Here is an 18,336-nt window from a genome sequence, read left to right on the forward strand (position 1 = left end):
CCAAGCCGCCTGAAACTTCATCTCCGAAATGATCTGATGGCCGGGGCAGGTAGAAACTAGCTGGCACCCTAAGGCTACCCAGCCGTTTTCATGCAGCAAGCTGTTGATTTTTTCCAGTACAGTTTGATCAGATGTTGCTGTCCGGCGGAGAGGATCCAGTCCAGGATTTCTTCCAGCCTATTCTTCACGTTTCAAGAGCCCAGGCCAACTCTGGCTTCCTATTCCAACTCCAGCAGGCTTATCTTTTTTGGGGCAGGAATTGTTAGTACAGTTTATCTTGCTTGCTGCAAGTCCTCCCTCAGCTGAGACATGTACTCTGGTGCCGCGTTCTTTTTTTTCCTGTCTCTCTCTTTTTTATGTTTTCTTCTTGTTGTTTTTCTTTTTAAATGTGTAAAGTGAAGAGTTCCTCTTCCCCCCTCTCCCTTTCCACTCAAAGAACCAACCTCCAGTTAATTAAACGCTGGAATTGTTGCTACTTTGCCAGAGGGGAGAGTGAACCTGTGCCTGCATGTGTGTATGTGTAAAATAGATACAAAAATGTCAATGAACAGCAGGAAAAGTTCTGGGAGACCGTCTTACTACTATCGACTGCTCCGGAGGTCACGACTTCAGAGACAGCGAAGCAGATCCCGGAGCCGGAACAGGCCGCTTAGTAGGGGTAATTGCAACAACAGTTCTCTTTAATTGACAGTGCAAAGACATACGTGCTGTTGCTTACAGGTAGCTTCGTTACTGTAGATAAGAATGACCATTGCGAATATTTGTAAGTGTACCTGCTCCCTGTGAAGCGTATATCGAGCTTTACAGAAGGTCAGTTGGCTGTGTAGCGCTGCAGTCATGTATGGGGAGGGAGAACTGTTTAATTTTAAGAGCTTAGCTGGGGGAGTCAGGCTTGGGTGCTGTTCCTTACAGTGGTTTTAACACCTTGTGTAACTGTAACTAACCCAGTCTTTTGAATTATCCATGGTTCAGTTTTTTCAACTGTGTAATTAAGGTAACTACTTTTTTAGCTGAGATGTTTGGAGGCCTAATTGATGATTACAGAGATTTGAAAATCCTTGATTAAGAGACGGTATCTATATGCAAAGATGTATTGCTAGAACTTCTTGTTCTTCATGAGCTGAGTATCACCGGGGGTTTTGAAATTACAAAGCTGATTACAGTTTAGGGGTAGGATTTTCAAAAGAGCCTAAAGATTGTGCTCCCGAGGCATTGTGGAAACCTATGGGACTTATTTTCCCAAACCACTTTGCGCTTTTAAAAATCCTGCTCTAAAAGGGCCTATTTGTCCTCATCAGCAGGAGTTAGGTCCACAGAGTAATGTTTCTTTAGGGCATACTCACTCATGCAGCCCATTTATTCTACTTGAGGCAGCTACTGACCCAGTTGCATTTTTAAAATAAGCTATTCTGGCTTTCTCTTCTAGTGTGAAATAAATGTTTATTGATGCTTGTGCCTATCGTTAAAGCAGTCAAAGAAGCAGGAGTCTTTCAGTCAGTTTGATGTTGAACAATCTTTTCAGGAAGGAGGGGAGAGGGTTGTGTTTGACCTCTAGTGTGATGACCCAGTCATATTTATAATGTCTTGTGCTTAATCAAAGCCATTAATTAAAAAGAATTTTTTTATTATTGTGTGAATAAAAAGCCATAATAAAAAGCACAACTGCAACACTGCATCAGGTGTTTGTGCAAATCCAGGCTTGTACTTGTCTCACTGGAGTTCATTCTGATTTACAAAGCAGATTGTAAAGTAGACTCTAGCACTACAAGATTTACCTTAGTGCAATGTCCTCTTTCTTCTTTTCCTGGCATACAGTACTTTTTTCAGGATTTTGAATCATCACTGAGAAAACAATAGGAAGCTAAATCAGTCCCTGAGCTTCATCTTTTCCTTTAAGCAAACAGTGTTTTTCTTTCCATGATTATTTTTTTTTGTTTTGCCTGTCAGGGAGGAGTGTTTGTAAACTCACGAGCATGTAAGACAGTTCCCTTTCCCCCTTTATTTGTGTACTGTTCAAAAACCAAAATATTTTACTGTCATTTCAGTTACTGTGACAAACGAAATGTGTTCGTTTCATTCAGGTAACCCAGTATGAACTTAACGGCGTAATTTGTGATGAACACAAGGAATATGCAGGCAGACTTGATGGAAATGGAAATCAACCCTAATGTTTGTAAGAAATTGGATCTGAACCAACTGAAATCTTCTTGCTGTTGATCTCTCCCTGAGTATTTTGTGTTTGTCACACTTTGTCTCTAGGATTCCTGCCTGCGAAGAGGATCATAATACTCAGCAGCAGTTCAGCTCTTCTTATCTGTAGATCTTAAAGGGATTTGCAAATCTGGATAAGAATTTTCTCTTTATTTTCAACACATTTTTGTAAGAGATGCAGAAAGCAAGTTGTGCAGTGGCGGTGTCATACAGCAAGGTCATGGGGTAGGTCAGTGGTAGGACTTGGTCCAGAGTCTGGAGTTGCTGCCTGCTGCTCCAGCGCCCTGGCTGCCAGTCTGGACAGAGTGAAGGAAGTGCTAGAACACAGCAAAAGAAATACTTTCCTTGACAGTTTTGATCCCAGTGGAAGGTTAACGAACAGGAGACTTGTAGGGGTGTGGGAGCTATGCAGAATGCAGAAATCAGAACGAGGTTATAGATTTTTTGTTTTTGATGTAATGTTAATTTCCAAAACCTACAGGTCTGGATGAAGGAAAGAGCTGAGGGTTCCCTTCTCAAATGCTGATTTGCAGTGTAATTTGCTATCTTTAGCTAAGATACTCAAAGATCAGCTATCCTTAGTGGGAGGTTACCATAAATTCATGAGTATTGGAGTTATTGCACAGGGATTGGCAATGGTCTGTTTTGCCACATGTATGTTTCTCGAACATCCTCTTGGCAACTTTGTGCTCTCTCCAGTCTCTGGACCCTTTGCCAAGATCCCCACAGAGCCCAGGTAAGCCTGTGGCACTAGCTGGAGGAGCAGTGATACCTGGAAGTTGAGCTTTTCCAAGGTGTGTCACTTCAGCAGGTTATCAGCATGCTTTTGGACAGGGAACTTGCTGAGGATCAGGCAGTTGTTACACTTTTACCAGGCAGGGGGAGATCTCTGCTGGCACACAACCCCCTCTCCCCATCTGGAATCGTTCACTGTTTGTACTGCATCAATCCTGGATGATAAATCCCTGATGCCGGAGCTGACACTGGAGCACCCATGAGATGCAGGTGCTGCCATCTGCTGCCAGCATGGCTCCTGTTCCAAAAGCTGTAACGTGCCTGTTTGCTGTGAGTCAAAGAACCTCTTTCAGCCCACTCTAGTTTATATCAGTCAGTCTCTTTGAATAAAGAAGAGGTTGTGTTTAAAAGCATATATTTATATACTGCCACTTCCCACTCTCACCCCCCTGAGGGGGCAATGCCACCTATCCACGCGCGCCTTTCTGATGAGCATTGCTGCATGAATGCTGGCTGCTGGCCTTTTGTAAGTGTGGAGTGCAGCCTGCCCGAGGATGAACAGTAAAAGTCAGGCTGGGGTTATAGCTTGCACAGCTGCATCGCAGTCATAGGCGGTGGCTGTTATAGCTGAGACCTAGTTTGGGAAATTGGTCTTGCTTCCTGAGGTACAAAGAAAAAGATAACCACTCCCTCAGGAAGGCTCTGCTGTAGCACATTTTAGAAAGGCAAAGTGAACAGAATTTGCATTTTCTATGGAAGTATCTAAGGAAAGTAGGGGATTGCTTTCTGCTGGGACTCCAGATGGAGACAATCTGATGTAGCATGCAGAAAAATTTACAGGACTTTTAGCTGTTCGCAATGACAGCCAGCTTATTTGATGGTTTCTGTGATGGTATCCTCTATTCTAGAGTTCTCTGGTTAGCCCCAGTGCTTATAACACATTCATCATGGGCTTCAGTATGTTTGCCAGTCTGTCCCTTTGAGAGGTCCAGGGCTAGAATAGTTGAAGAACAGTAAAACTGGGGAGGGCAAATCAGACCAGAACAGGAAAGCATGCTATCAGGAGGCTCCTATGATCATGCCTCCAGTGTGTTTAACTTATTGCTATTTGATAGTGCATAAACAAGACAGGTTTCACCGTGCTGTTAATCTTTGTTAGACTTACGATAATGTCTGAAATCTCCTGGCTCTGCTTTCCACAGAGATTTGGGACACGCTGCAGGTACACATTATTAGTTAAAAAAATGAACTGCAGAAACCCCATCTCTTCCTTGGACCATCTGTTTGGCTCAGAGATGTGTGTAACTATATGAGGAATCATGGCAGTAATTATGATTGCTACCAGGTGATCCATCTAATGTAGTGGAAGGTACTTGGGAGGCAGAGAGGGTAGAAGGAAAATTATCGATAAAAGCAACACCTGCTTCTGCCTGCAGTATTTTGGTCTGTGGCTTTCTTCATGGTATCTCTGCTTCTACTTAATGAAGGAACAGGGGTCAGTGGCAAGTGTACTGAAAATTCAGTTTGCTTATAGAAACTACTCACGGGTGCTCCATTCAGGGTTCCATATCTGAGCCAAATGCAGCTTTGGCTTCAGGTCTTTCTTCTGTAAAACTCTGTAGGCAATTAGTTGTCATCAAAGCTCTAAGAATTTGAGAACGTTTTGAGTTCCTGATCTTGAAGGTTTAGTGTTCCTGACACTTCTGCCTCTCTCAGCTCCTTGGACAGAAATGTCTTGCTCTAAGTTCTGTTTATCACAAATGCTTTTCAAGGTGTTCTGCAAAAAGGATTTTTGTTAAACAGGCTTTCTTCTTCTTCTTCTTTGATGGCTGCTGTGAAGAGAAAACTGACTGATCTTCAGCAAAGCCCAGTATTTTAGTACACCAAACACTGAGAGCTTGGAGGCTAAGGTCAGACTGTTTCTTTTCTCAGCGCAGGCTATTCAGATACACATCTCTTGAAAAGGGCTGGAATTTAGTCTTTCTTTCTCTGTTTGATGAAATAAAAACCTTTTAAGTAATAAATGAGAGATCAACTTATATCCGAATAGCCAATACCTTAGAGGTTAAGGCACTCACTTGGAACAAGGGAAGCAGAGACCTGAAAACCATCCCAGCATGTAACAGAATGACATAGCAACAAAGGAGGTTTTATCATATTTAAAGCTAACTGAAATTTCGCACACTTCTCTCTAATCTTTCCTAGCTGAAAATCTATTTTGCAGCATGTTAACAAAAAGTGATGTTCGACAGGGAGTGCCACGTGGAACTTCTCCCTTTCCACCTCTGCAGGACTTTGTCCTGTAGCCCAGGGCAGTGCCCTGGACATGACTGTATTAGCTGTTGTAGGGTGAAGGGATCTCTCTCTCATTCTGATTAGAAATTTTTCTCTTGCTGAAAATTCCCACTATACTGTTAAGTAAGATTCAGGGTTCTGTGAGTAAATAATTCGCATTAAATGTTCAAACAATACTTTGTTCTTTTCATGACCCACAATTAACTTTTCTTTGAATTACACTTAGCTGCATGCCTTTCAGATTGTTGAAAGCATGTGTGTTTCAATGGATGTCTTTTGTCTGCACTTACTTTAAATGAAGTTTAGCTTAGATAGTTCTAGCTATGGCAAGGGTCTGGGTATTAGAATACCTGCATCATATCTGAACCTACTTTTCCTGATAGATCAGTATTGACCAGACCTATGTATCTCAGAAGAACAGTGCCATAATCAACTAATGAATAAATGAGCAAGTAAGTAATTTGTTGTGTGCTGTCCAAACAGAACACCTCCCTGCACTTACAATGCCCTCTTTTTTTTTGCATGCCAAACCAATATGTGCCCCTGAGCCTTGATTTTTCTTACTGTGGTGTCTATTTTTAACAAACTGCATAGTCGTCGTAAATGCAATACCACCATCAGAACCCGATCTCTGCACCTGCCTATAAAGGGCACACGTTACTATAACCTCCGCTTTCACACTCGCTCCTGTTACTGGGTTGTTGTTCTGATCTTTCGGATTGCATCTAGATTGTTATATAATAAATCTGTTGAGAGAGACCATGTCTCTCTGACAAACATTTAGCAGCTTGTAACGGTCTGTATGACTAAAGAATATGATTTTTTATTAAAAGAAACTGATTCTGCATCAGCATGTAGAAGTTTGAACTATACAGTGTTACCCTTGCAAATACAAGTATGCCAATGTGTTGCATGTATTTATATTGGCAGGCAGAAATCTGAGTAAAATGTTCCAGTTTTACTGTTATCCTCTGACTCATATCCTACAAAATTTGACAAGATGAGTGATTCTGCCTTTTCAGCACATCTTTCTGTACCAGTGGTTGATACTGAATGAGGTATGGTCAGTAGGAAGCCAAGTCTGGAAAGAAAGACGAGCATAATAACATATTACTGGTCAATCTGCCTGGCCGATCTGGTCCCTGAGGCGAGACCAAGTCACTGTACCTTGGGACTCCTGTGTGGGCTGCCCTGCTTGGCCACCTTCCAGTCACAAGCATCGGCGGGCAGCACTGGCGTCATTTCAAACTTAGAATCATTCTTCCCATTCTTAATTTATAATTTACTTGATTTTAAGTTTTAAGTTACTCACTTCAGTAGCCAATCAACAGTACAATTCTATTGTATTGTATTATATTATATTGCCTTATATTCTGGATAGCCAAAGGAGTACATGTGTACACTTCGCCTGCCTCCTGTATGTGAGATTTCTTGAAGAATCCAAACCATGTGAATACCTATTATTAAAATCATTAGAATACCTATAATTTTTCTAAAAAATATTGCATAAACAATTTTTTCATTTAAGGGCTGGGAGCAGGCGAGTGAAGAGTCCAGTAATAAACATTAGCAATAGGGTTTTTTTTCCAAGGGTGGTGTCTTTTAAATGTCAGGAAAAGGAGATCTTCCTGCTTCACAGTTTTTAATGGCCATCACTTTGTTTTTCAAGTCTCTTTTGTGGCATTTTCTATTTCACCGCAGAACTCTTGCAGTTTTTCATTGAAATTTTAACAGTGTGGCTGACAGATGCCCATAGAAAAGATATGCAAAATTTTTTAAGCTGTACTATTTGTAAGAAATATTCACTGGCAGCCATGCTATTTTTAGCACTAGTGCTCCAGCTGAGACTTTGCCATATTTGTTCAATGCTTAATTGTCTAATAAAGATCTATACTAAATTTAATAACTTGGGAAGTAGTGCATGATGGGGGAATTCTTGAATTGTTTTGATATGAAAACAATGGATGTAGAATTCTAAGATTCCATTTAATAAAAATTTAGAGTGAATTTATTGTCTATGGAGGCAAAGGCATCCTCCTTCAGTAGGAGGATAGTGACAGTACTGCCTTGAGCTCCGTCTTTTGGTCCTACAGTGCTGGTGATGCCACACTGACCTACACCACCTCCTTTAGAAGTATGTCAGAAATGCAGAAACATCAAAACTTAGCAAGTATTTTCTGTGACAAATGTGTCAATATCCTAGGTTAAAAATGAATCAAGTTTTAAAACTTCCCATTAGGAGCCATTGAAAACATCAGAGTGAATTTCCAAGGAGCACTAGCCCTTCTGGTATTTGCACAGTAAGCTAGAAACCCACATGTAGTAAGCAAGATTTACAAATATCCCATCCCATCTTGCTGTCGTCAGTAGTGGAAGGAACAGCCTCTATTTCCAAAGACACAGACTTCCTCATCAGCCATGTTGTGTGTAACCACTGGTCAGTGCTGCCATTTAGTGTCTGGAGCTACAGTGCAGTTAAACCATCATATCGTGCCCAACGTGCAATGTTAACAAACTATGGGGTGTTTTTTGGAGAATGTTTGGGATTTGGGGGACCAGTCATTTTATTTGCTTGTGACAGGCTAATAAACCTTACTGTTTATTTACTTTTCACCTGTCCTCTTAACAACAATATCCTGCAGTTTTGAGAGCTTTGTATTTTCTTCCTTCTTTGATTTTCATGTGTTGTAACTTCTGTCAAATTTTAAGAGGAACTTTGCAGAGGAGGCGATTTAAGACTTGCTGGATATGGAGTTTTGATAGTGAGACACAAAAGGGGGGAAAGGAGGGGAGGAAAAGAAAAACAGGAGAGCTGTAGGGAGTAACTTGGAACATGGGGGAAGGCTTATGAAGGGCAACACAGCCACCTTGATTCAGTGTCAGCAGCTGTAGCTGTGTACGTGGGCTGAGGCAGGGACAGCGAGCTTTGCAAGTCAGATAAGCGGCTTGAAAAGAAGCAGATTTGACTAAAGAACCCAAAACCTTGAAGAAATTGGGCAACTGGAAAGGTGTATGTGTCTGCTGATACCATTAGTGTGGGCTACATGTCCACTGTGGTGTTTGTGGCACTACCCAAAACAGTAAACGCCTTCTGAGTATCTTCATGCACAACCAAAACACTGCCTTATAACAATTGTTTGATTTTCTTTAGTACGTTTATAAGAACTGCAAATAGTTCATGGACTTGAAAGAAGCCTTAGGTAGATGCATTCTCATTTAACCAGTGAGGTGTCCAGGGATAACTTGCAGGAAATCCCATGGATGGTCAATGACAGAGTAATGGCACAAACTCCAGTAGCTCCGTATTTTTCTCTGAGACTTCCTTTTGCTACAAGGTAAGAAGAGAACTCAGGAGTTTTGACTCTCATGTTCTTCTCTACAATCTTGACCATAGTCCGATACCTGAATGTCCCATGGTCCCAGCAGCTGCATCTTCAAGAGATAACTAAATATAGCAACAGTCTTGATGAAGTTGTGAGAATTGTCAATACTGCTTAGGAGTAACTCAGGAAATTACTATCCAAGGAACAGCTCATTTAATGCTGTGACAGGAATTTGGGAATTGTACCAGCAACTTTCAGGCTACTTGAAGGTTGACTGTTGTCTCTTTTTGCTCATCTTTTACTTATCTCTATTTTAAGTCCTTTCCTTCTGGTAGTAACCTCACTTTCCCCTTACACTGTTGCTAAGAGGGGCTGATTACTCTGAAAGGAAATAAGTAGCAGAGTTGCTCCCAAGTAATGCAGAGTGAGGTTTTATCTAAAAGCCATAGGTAATAAATGAGGAGGTTAAAAATCCTGGTCTGAGTCCAAAAAAGAATTGCTTCCAAAAGCATGCTTAGAGGGGCTTCAGCAGACTTTTCATGATCTCTTATGTATTAGAGTAAGTTTGTCTCCTTACAGCTGTGGCAGTCCAAACAATTTAGACACAGAGCTGCCTTTTAAAGCTTTTAAACCTATATTTCCCTTGAAGGCCTTCTAGTGTGCCACTAATCCCTTAAGTTATTGCACTGAAGGCACTCTATAATCCTTTCATTTACTCTGCTTTCAACAGAGACAGGGAACGAGCTGGGTCACTTTCCATATTTGGGAAATACCAGTTTTGCTTTTTTGACTCTAGCTGAAGGTAGTTTGCTTCCCTTTTAAACACTGCAGAGAATATTTTAAATTTAGAAATTAATTGCTTGTGTGTTTGTGTATATGTGTCTCAAAAAAGGTGCACAAAGCCCAGAACTTCCTTACTCATTTCACTGTTTTATACAGCATTGGGGTCAGGCTTTTAAACTAAGTTTCCTCAGGGCCCTTTGGAAATCGGTGAATGTAAAAATTGGTGGCTTTTTGAAAACTGTGAATTCATACCCAATACAGAACTGGTGAGGGTCAAGAAACAGTGTCAGCCACAGGTAATTTCTGGAAGCCTCATCTCCCCAGACCTACAGGAGACAAAGCTTCTGACTGAAATTTCTTTGGTGGTGCTGAAGGTAAAGCTTTATGGAGTAACGCTAGGCAAGTGCTATGCTTTTTTTTAATAAGCAGAAAAACTGTAAAAGGCTGTCTAGAGCAACACATTGGTTGCCTGAATTTGGAAGGTTTGTCCCGTCCATTGCTTCTTGCTTGCTTGAGGGACATATGTTTTTATTGTAGGTTTATTCTTGAGAGCTAGGAGTCCTGATCTGCTTTCAGAGGTTCGTTTATGAATACTGGCTACTCAGCATTACTTCAGAAGTGCATTTTAAGTTGAGCGTTGAAGCATTCACTTTGGGGAAAAACATGCCCTGCAATTGTATAGACTTTGAGAAACATTGACAAGAATAAAGATGGCCAAAGTTTTGCTTCATTAACATTTACACTGAAAAAGGAATCCTCAGATGCTGAGCACTTAATGTTTCTTTTTGAAGAAACCAATTTATGTGAAGTGCAAGTTTCTTTTGTACATTATGTGCTCACATTTTTTATTTCTTACAGCACTTCTGCATCAGTGACTTTCTTGTAGAGCCGGAGATCAAGCCTGGGCTTGTTCTGAAGTATCCAAATGTGGTAATAGGTGGACTGTTGTAAAATTTGGCATCTGGAGTTAAATTACAGGATGCTTCTTAAGCTTCTTGGTTACTATAGGAACAAGTAATAGTCATCCTTCATGATTAAGCAGTGTCCATGGTAACGAAACGAGCAAGTTTTAAATGAAAGATATTTTCCCTTTACATTTTTAGCAGTCAAAAGTTAACATTTATTACCTTTATACCCTTAGATGAGAACAAATTTTGATCTGGCTGGCGTATTTAAAGTGAGAACATTTGGTGTTCATTTACATAACTTTACTCCTAGGACCAGCTGATTTTTGGGTGAATACCAAGATAAAATTTCTGAGAGTGGGGTGTAGTGCATTAATCTCCCCAGGAAGAGTGAATGTTGTTCACAACACGTGCTAAATTGTTCTGCAGTGTTGCAGTGTGTTGCTGAACAGCTACCGTATTGCTCCTCAGAGTGACTGCAGTTCCGTGGTGGAGGAAGGAACCCCTACATATACCCTGCATATTTTTTAGGACGGAAAATGCAAGTGTCAGTGTTAGTGTAGGTAAGAACATCCTCCCGCTCCCTCCCACTTCAAAAATAGGATGTGAAATGTACAAGTGAATATTGCCCTGCTAGATCCCTTTTTGTAATCTACTACACATTTTGTTTGTAGGTAAACAGTGGATATCACTTAAAAAAGCATGGCAACACAACCGCAAAGCTAGCACAATTGCTATAGGTTAGTTGCTTAAAGGAATATAGTAGTTTGAATGGTGGTTTCTGTATGTCCGTCTGCGGCACACTAGTATTTATATGAAATAAGAAAACATGACTGCTTTTTAATATTTTCTTTCCTGTCTCTTTCATTGGCACTGGCGATGCTTGCTTGAAAACTAAAAAGTGAGCCTGTAAAGCTGACACCTGCAAGTATGTTTTCAAAGCATGCATGTGTAAGAGAAGCAGAAATACCCACCCACCCCCAAAGGAAATATATCAGCCACAATAAATTAGGATTTATGTTCCACAATTAGGAACTATGGAATATAAAACAATTGCTGAAAAGAGTCTGAACAGCTAGAAGAAAGATGTATGAGTAACACTAGTAAGGACAGGATGCATTTGCAGCAATACATAGGTAGATTGCCAGTGTGTTGCAGACGTACTGTATCCTGACATGCATGCGTGTGCATACACTCCCACATCCACACATAAGCAAATGCAGAACATTTGTGTAAGCACTCACCTTTAAAAAATAATCAGGTTGGCAGAGAAGGTGACACTTCTTATAAGCATTACCTTCTATCTATCTAATGCATATTAAAATGAAGGAGACTTGTTTCTATTTGGTAGGAGAACTCTTAGGCCTCCTGCATAATTGGGAAAAGCAGAAAAAAACCTCTCAGCTATCCCTAACCCTGCCCCTAATCCTAACCTTTGATAGTTGTAACTGGAGGAAGAACAGTGTTTTCAGATTTTCCTGTCACTGCTGCTTTTTAATACTGTCTTTGAGTTGCTTCATCAGGAGGGATACTATATTTTGTCCAGCAGCTACCAAAAATCCAGTTAGTTAAAAGCTGTTATTATTCTGTGTTTCCAGTGAAACTGTAGCCTAAATAGCCAGTGTTAAATCCCAACCTTCTGCTTTCTTGAACAATATTAAAGTTCCTTCAATGTTAAGGCAATCTAACTTGGATTAATTGGCTGTGGGCATTAAGACTCTTTCAGACTGATGTAAGAGCTGCATGTACTATGCGAATTTCAAATCTTAATGTTTGGTCTATTATGCAGATGGATGTGAATAGCGATATGTATGTGACCCCATTTATCTCTCTAATGAAGTGCCATCAATAGAACATCTGTTTCTTTGCTGTAGAAGATGAAACCTCTGATGAATCATGCTTATAAATTAAGTATTTATTTATTTAATTTGCATTTTGCCAGTACAGACCTGTTATAGCAGCCACCACACACGACTGGAAAAATGGCCTAGTAATTAAACTGCGCAAAGTTTTCATTCATACTGTGCTGCTACTCCACACACAAGGTAAACTGTTCTGAACTGGTTTGTAGTTCACCTGTCCAAGACAGCTATTAAAAAAGCCCCAAACCAAACATAAGAACACCTTGCCAAGGAAACAAACCTCATTAACGGGAGACAAAAATATGGCTGCGATCTGGATATGCATCTCCCGTCTCACAGGAGCCGCCGCTGTGGCACTATGTGGCTCTATACTTTTTAGCTCTCTCTGAAATTGGAAGCAAAGAGGGCCAATGTCCTGCAACACAATCTGTTCTTGTGAGATTTCCAACTCCCTTTTGCAATCCCAGGAGTCTTAATGAAACGGGAGGCCTGGCAGGACCTGTGTCAGCTGTACTGAAATCACTGGAGAGACTTAGCTGCAGAAGGGACAGTCCATTCTCCAGCCGTTCTGCTGCAGGGATCCTGTGAGGTTAGCCGAAGGCTATGTGAGACCGTCTGGCAGGTGTCCGTGGTCCTCCACCGCCACGTGCTGATGGCCGCCTTGTGTTGGGCCGGCAGTCTGCAGAGGCAGCTGGCCACTGACGGTGCTTCAGCCCACTGGGGCTCCTGGCAGTCTCAAGTGAAAGAGGGCTGTATGCTCCCTGCCCTGTCCCGCACAGTGTGTATAGGTGGCATGGTTTATGTCCGCAGTGACACAGATTACAGAGAGTATAAAAGTTTCTCCTTTGCCTTGGATTGCCTCTGTGAACAGGCAGCCATGCTGATCAAGTGCTGCAAGAAAGCAGCACGGTAACAGTTTTGAATCTTTGCAGAAATGTTAAGCATGATGGATGGACCTAATTTAAATCTCCCCAGAGCTGACTTCTTGTTCTCCAGACTCCATGTTGCTTGTCTTTATCATCACATGGGAGGAAGCTGATGTTCCACTTCACTTTATCATCCTTTCCATTTTAACCAGGGTATTAGCAGTCTCCATGATCTGGTCCCCAACCAGGCTAGAATTTCATCTTTTTCTGATGTATTTTTAAAGTTTGTGCTTGATTCCAATTTTACCCTGGAGAAAAGGCTCCTAATGATATGCCGTTAGCAAAAGACGAATTTGTTCTCTAGACATCATACCAAAGAAAGATAAATATCATACATATTTTATTTCAGAGACTGATAAATAAAGACTAAAAATACTAAATATATATACACATATCTAGTTTAAAAAACCCAAGACAGTAGAAATGGAGTTGTAATAAAGGCTGCTCAATCAGCATGTTTTGCTATTTATTTTTTGAAAGGGGGTTAATTTTCTGGATGCCTTTAGTCTCTCCCTGTCACCACTCTGGCATCAGGTCTGGGGACCTGCAGCTATGTCTTTCTTTTGGACGTGGACCCTTCTTCAGTTTTGTAGTACAGAGAGGTTAGTGTGTATATTTTCAAACTCCTCATGTTGAGAATTATCTAAGCTTTCCTTTCCCATTTGTGCTATTTTCTTCTCCTTTCCTTTTTGCCCTCTGGGAGTATGTTTTTATTGACAAATATGTCTCATCTGTCTCCTCAGGTAAAGAATCTATTCCCCATCAATTTCTAGGAAGGCAGAATTTGCCCTAGGTATCTATCACTAAGCTACAAGAATGAAGGCAGGACGTGGAGAGGGCCAGCATCTGCAGTGGGGATGTGAACTGGCCAGAGGAGAGGCGTTAGCCACCTGGCTGTGCCGGGAATGGCCCTCCACAGCACTGAAAGGCACAAAGGAGCGTACAGAAGGACAGGGGAAGTCCTCTTAACTGTCGGCAATACTGAACGTCAACTAAACAAGCAGATAAACAACACCAGAGAGAAATCCCACACCCCTGGTGTCTGTGTCAGAAGCAGATTTCTTCCAGGCAGCACAGACCTCCTTTGTCCTCTTGCTCGGTCAGTGCTGTGGGTTAGGTTGGCCAGCGAAGGGGCTTCAGCTCCCTCTAGTGAGGCAGCTGGATTTCTGTTATATCAGAGCAACGCTCCCTTTACCCCACTGCTGGGTGATAGTAGAAACACAGCTTATTCCAGCTTTGAAGGGTGGAAGGCCTAACTGAGCTTTCCAGGAGAGAAGAGGCTGCAAAACTGGGCAGCCAAAGCCCACAGAAAGACACGAGAAAAGGACAGTAAGTCCCATTTCTGCTTGCATACATCAAAAAGCACCTTGGCATGCTGCTGGGAAAAGAATTCTCTTAGTGGGTAATATTAGAGAAAATAGAGGAGTAGATACATATCAAATACACAGCAAAATAGCACAGTTTTTTTCAGTGCTAGATTCAAGAGCTGTTAATAGCACTTACTCAGGAGCAGTATGAGGAATATTAAATACTACACAGTACATGATACCCGGGAACCTGACACAGAGATGGTATGAGATCCGTTAAAGTGCACAGCGTGCTATGGCAAAGGTCAATGTCACTTCAAATCATTACTTAACAAAGAAAAAGAAAAAGCTCTTCTTGCGGAACATCTTAGTCCTGCTTTTGAGAGAAGATGGTCATAATTTTTAGCTGATGGGAAACAGTGTGGTCTGATGTTTTCTGTGACTTGAATTGTTTTCTGTTTTCCAGGCAGTTCTAATAAGGCTCTTCAGTTCACACAGCTGTCCCAGCCACCATTCTTGTAGCTGCAGAGGATTGTATGGCTCTGAGTGGTGCTTCAGGTGCCTTTTTATGCTTTCAGGCAGGGACACAGTTGAGTCAGAGACAGCATTCCCCCTGTTAAGCTGAATATAGTGTTTTTGTAACGCTTAAGTCATCTGTGACAGAAACAAAGGTAATGGTAAGAAGCTGGATCTGTTTGGTGTAGTCACTGTGGATAGCATTCGCTATAGGCATAGAACCAGCCTCTAATTGTTTAATTCTAAATATTTTGTGCCAGAGTGTAGCACAAAAGGCAAGTAATGATCCCAGTTTATTTTTTTGTTTTGTATGTAAAAGGTTAGATAAGTGAGAATTTGTTTTACAAGCTATAGTTCTGTAAACATTATCCTTAATTGTCTGAAAAGGTAGTAAGAGCATGAGAACATGTGAAACTATTTCTGCTCAGGGCATTAAATGAGTGGGGAGTAAATCACTGATTCTGACATGGAAGAGTTGTGGGTACAGCCAGTAGGATTGCTGTGCTTTATAGAAATGTATTTAAGCTAGAGATTCTAAGATGCAAAAAGAAATTATTCTAATATAAAAAGTGGTAGTGACACAAACTTTCATTAGCCTAGAGAATACCCACTCTGAGTGTTCATTAGCTTTGCTTTTAGATGAGTCTGATTTTTCAGAGGGCAGCATTACCTGCCCTAAACTTTTGCTTCATGACCATTTTTATTTAAAAGTCAATTTTATTGGCTAATAAAGGTTTGACTTTTAATTAATTTTGTGTGGCATAATGGTTATAATATTGCTGTAAGAGATCAACTGGAATTCACCGAGGGATCAGCAGGGCATTGGGTGATATGTTCCAATAAATAGTTCTCCAGGTAATTGAACAACGAAACTGGCCTTGCAGCTATATTTCTAGTTCAGCTGCCGGGAGCAGAAAGAGAGTGTGAGTAAGGGCATTCATAACCTGTCAGTGGTTCTTAACTGACCTTTGTCCGTTGGAACTCAGACATTTTTGCATCTCTGCTTTCCCTTTCAAAGTTATTCATGCCTGGTGAAGGGGAAAGTTGCCTCACCTCAGTATTTATTATTTTCTGTCTTTGTTTATTCCCGGGGTAATATTCCACTTTTAAAAAGTGCCACTATTCTAACAGTAGCTTCTAAATACTCCTTTGGATTCAGATTAAAGATCCGTCTTCCCTCCTGGATGCATGTGGCCTCCTAAAGCTGTCTGAAACGTAGATTCTTCTTCAGCCTCTTTTGAGTATTCGGAATCACACAGACACTACAAATATCTACTCTCCAGGGATTGTTTTTAATTCATAAACGCTACTGTGAGCCATGTTAAATAAATCACTTCTGTTACTTTGTGCCTCCTCTCTCCTCTGTTGAGTTTGTAGTAAGGAGTTATTAGATAATGCAGAAATTAGAGGAATAACACCTAAATTCATTAAGCAATAAACTTAATTCACAGAGTATAATTGTATGAGGAGACCGGTAATTCCTGTTCCCTCTGGTTTCACAGAAACTCCACCCTGGTAAGCTCTCTGGGGCACCCTGGAGATGTCAAGCACTAAACCGATGGGGCAGGACAGGGAGGAGCACACCTTCATTGGCGGATCATTGCCTAAGGTCGGGAGCCAGCCTGACCTCTCCGAGGGCTGCCTGCAGGATCTTTTCTACCAGCTTTTGGTTCTGACCAACTCTTAGTTTTCTGCATTACATCCAGATGATCTGGTGAATTTTTACTGGCCTCTAAAGTCTCCTTTCCTTAAAGCACGTCACTGCGGTACGGTGCAAGAACCTGGCCTCCTGCCGTGTCTCCCCAGCGCTGCTGGCTTGTCTGGCATTCCAGTCATACTTCTCTTTCTTGCTGCCTCTGATGAAGTCATCATCTCTACTTCTCCTCTTATTCCTGGCTTGTTCGGAGTGCCATGGCATGTGCGTTGCTGACAAGCACAGCTTCCTTTTGGTGAGTTGAGGGAGACATTTTCTCATTGCTAACTTCTCTGACGCTCATTCAGATTTGTACCTCCCTTTCTTGTTTGGAGTTGGAACAGTTTCATATCAGAAAATCAACTTGCTGGGAAGTGCCTGCTTGTTAGTTACTCCTTCCAGCTGGTTCTCTTTGCTTTTGTTAATACTGTCCCTTCCACTGGCTGATCCCTGGAATTGTGCGTGAGAGGAGAGCAGGAGAGGGGGAGGGCGTGAAGAGAGATGCACAAACAGAAGGAGTTAATGTATTTCATTCCCACTAATGAGAGCATAATCCTGATGATCTCTTGGACTAGCTGTGATTCACAAGAGCAGGTAATGCAAATGTAAAAACATCTCACTTGCTAAGTGAAAAGTAAACAGTATTAATATCGTTTGTGTGTTTGTTACACATAATGACCTGCTCTGTAGCAGTGTCTGAGAAGTTGCAACGAAGAAGGCAGTGATGTTGAGTGGGTTAAACAAGAGCTTTGGTGCCAGGAGTTCCTCACAGTCTGTTCTGCTGCTGATGACCTGGAAGCCTTGGGGGGGATTGCTACGCTGCTCTGTAACTATTCCACAGCATGAAGAACAGGCATGGAAAAGTGTAGTAGGGGTTAATTACTCTGTCAATTCAAATGCCTTGAATTAGTTAACAAATCACGTGTTTATTACTTTACAGAAACAGTTTCAGAAATATTCATAAGCCCTAGGTCCTAAATTAATGTGCAATGTTTACAGTGTCCTCCTGTTGGCAGTGAACTCAGGGGGATGCTTTCAGCCCTGGCAACTTAAAAAAAAAAAATCCTAGTGCAATACACACCAAGCAGCGTTTTGGACCCAACTATGTGTGATAACCTGGGAGAGGTTTCAGGGGGTTGATAATTTCAAATAAGTTTCTCTTTGAAGATCTTATCCTGCACTGGGGAAAACCCAAAACATTGCAGCCTTCTGTAAATATTTGGAAAAGCAGGAAGCACTTTTGTTTGTTTCTTCTTGCTTCAGTGATTGCATAACGTGGATGAGCCCCAGCCCAGCGTCAGCCTGTGGCAGACATTGAACAGTGCTGCTTATGGGGAGATTTAGTACATGGTCATGAGAAAGAATTGGGAGGGCCCACAGGAGCACAGTTCTACAACATGCAGAGTGGAAGTAAAACAGAGTGTGAGTAGAAATGCCTAGTTATCATTGGGCAAGCTTAGAAAAGTAGAGAAAAAATATAAACGAGGAGAAAATTAGATGAGGAATTTCTATCAGAATGGCCACAGTCCTCCTCAGAGTGACTTACGGACCTTTTCCAGTCTAAATTTGAGATTTTTAAGAGCTTCTAAAGGGCCAGGTAATATACTTAGGTGCACTTGCCTGATTCAGTTGTCCAACAGTGATTAGACAGCTTCTTATTGCTCATCTGTATATACCCCCTCCTTTATTTGGGTGCATTGTGGGCTGGTGGAAATGGCGGAGAATCGGAAAGCCATCCCTTTCTGTGGGCATCCGTTTCTGCACACTGGCATCTCTGCTG

General features: G+C 41.5%; 1 protein-coding gene across 10 annotated transcripts in view; it reads left to right on the forward strand.

Annotated features, from left to right (window-relative positions):
* Nucleotides 1-18,336, forward strand: part of DAB2IP (DAB2 interacting protein) — a 211,106-nt gene that overhangs the window by 43,152 nt on the left and 149,618 nt on the right. For 6 of the 10 annotated variants that reach the window (XR_012996777.1, XR_012996778.1, XM_076355588.1 and 3 more), the window contains exon 1: nt 311-658. The exons of 3 other annotated variants lie outside the window; for them this stretch is intronic. Coding sequence is in view for 4 of the 7 variants with exons in the window: in XM_076355588.1 (XP_076211703.1) it covers nt 517-658 (142 nt within the window). In the remaining 3 variants the exon portion in view is untranslated. Of the gene's footprint in view, nt 1-310; nt 659-16,748; nt 16,813-18,336 lie in introns of those variants that run through there. One more of the 10 variants, XM_076355594.1, reaches the window with a different exon arrangement.

This window comes from Aptenodytes patagonicus, chromosome 18 (assembly GCF_965638725.1).
Source record: "Aptenodytes patagonicus chromosome 18, bAptPat1.pri.cur, whole genome shotgun sequence".
In the NCBI taxonomy this organism is placed as follows: domain Eukaryota; kingdom Metazoa; phylum Chordata; class Aves; order Sphenisciformes; family Spheniscidae; genus Aptenodytes; species Aptenodytes patagonicus.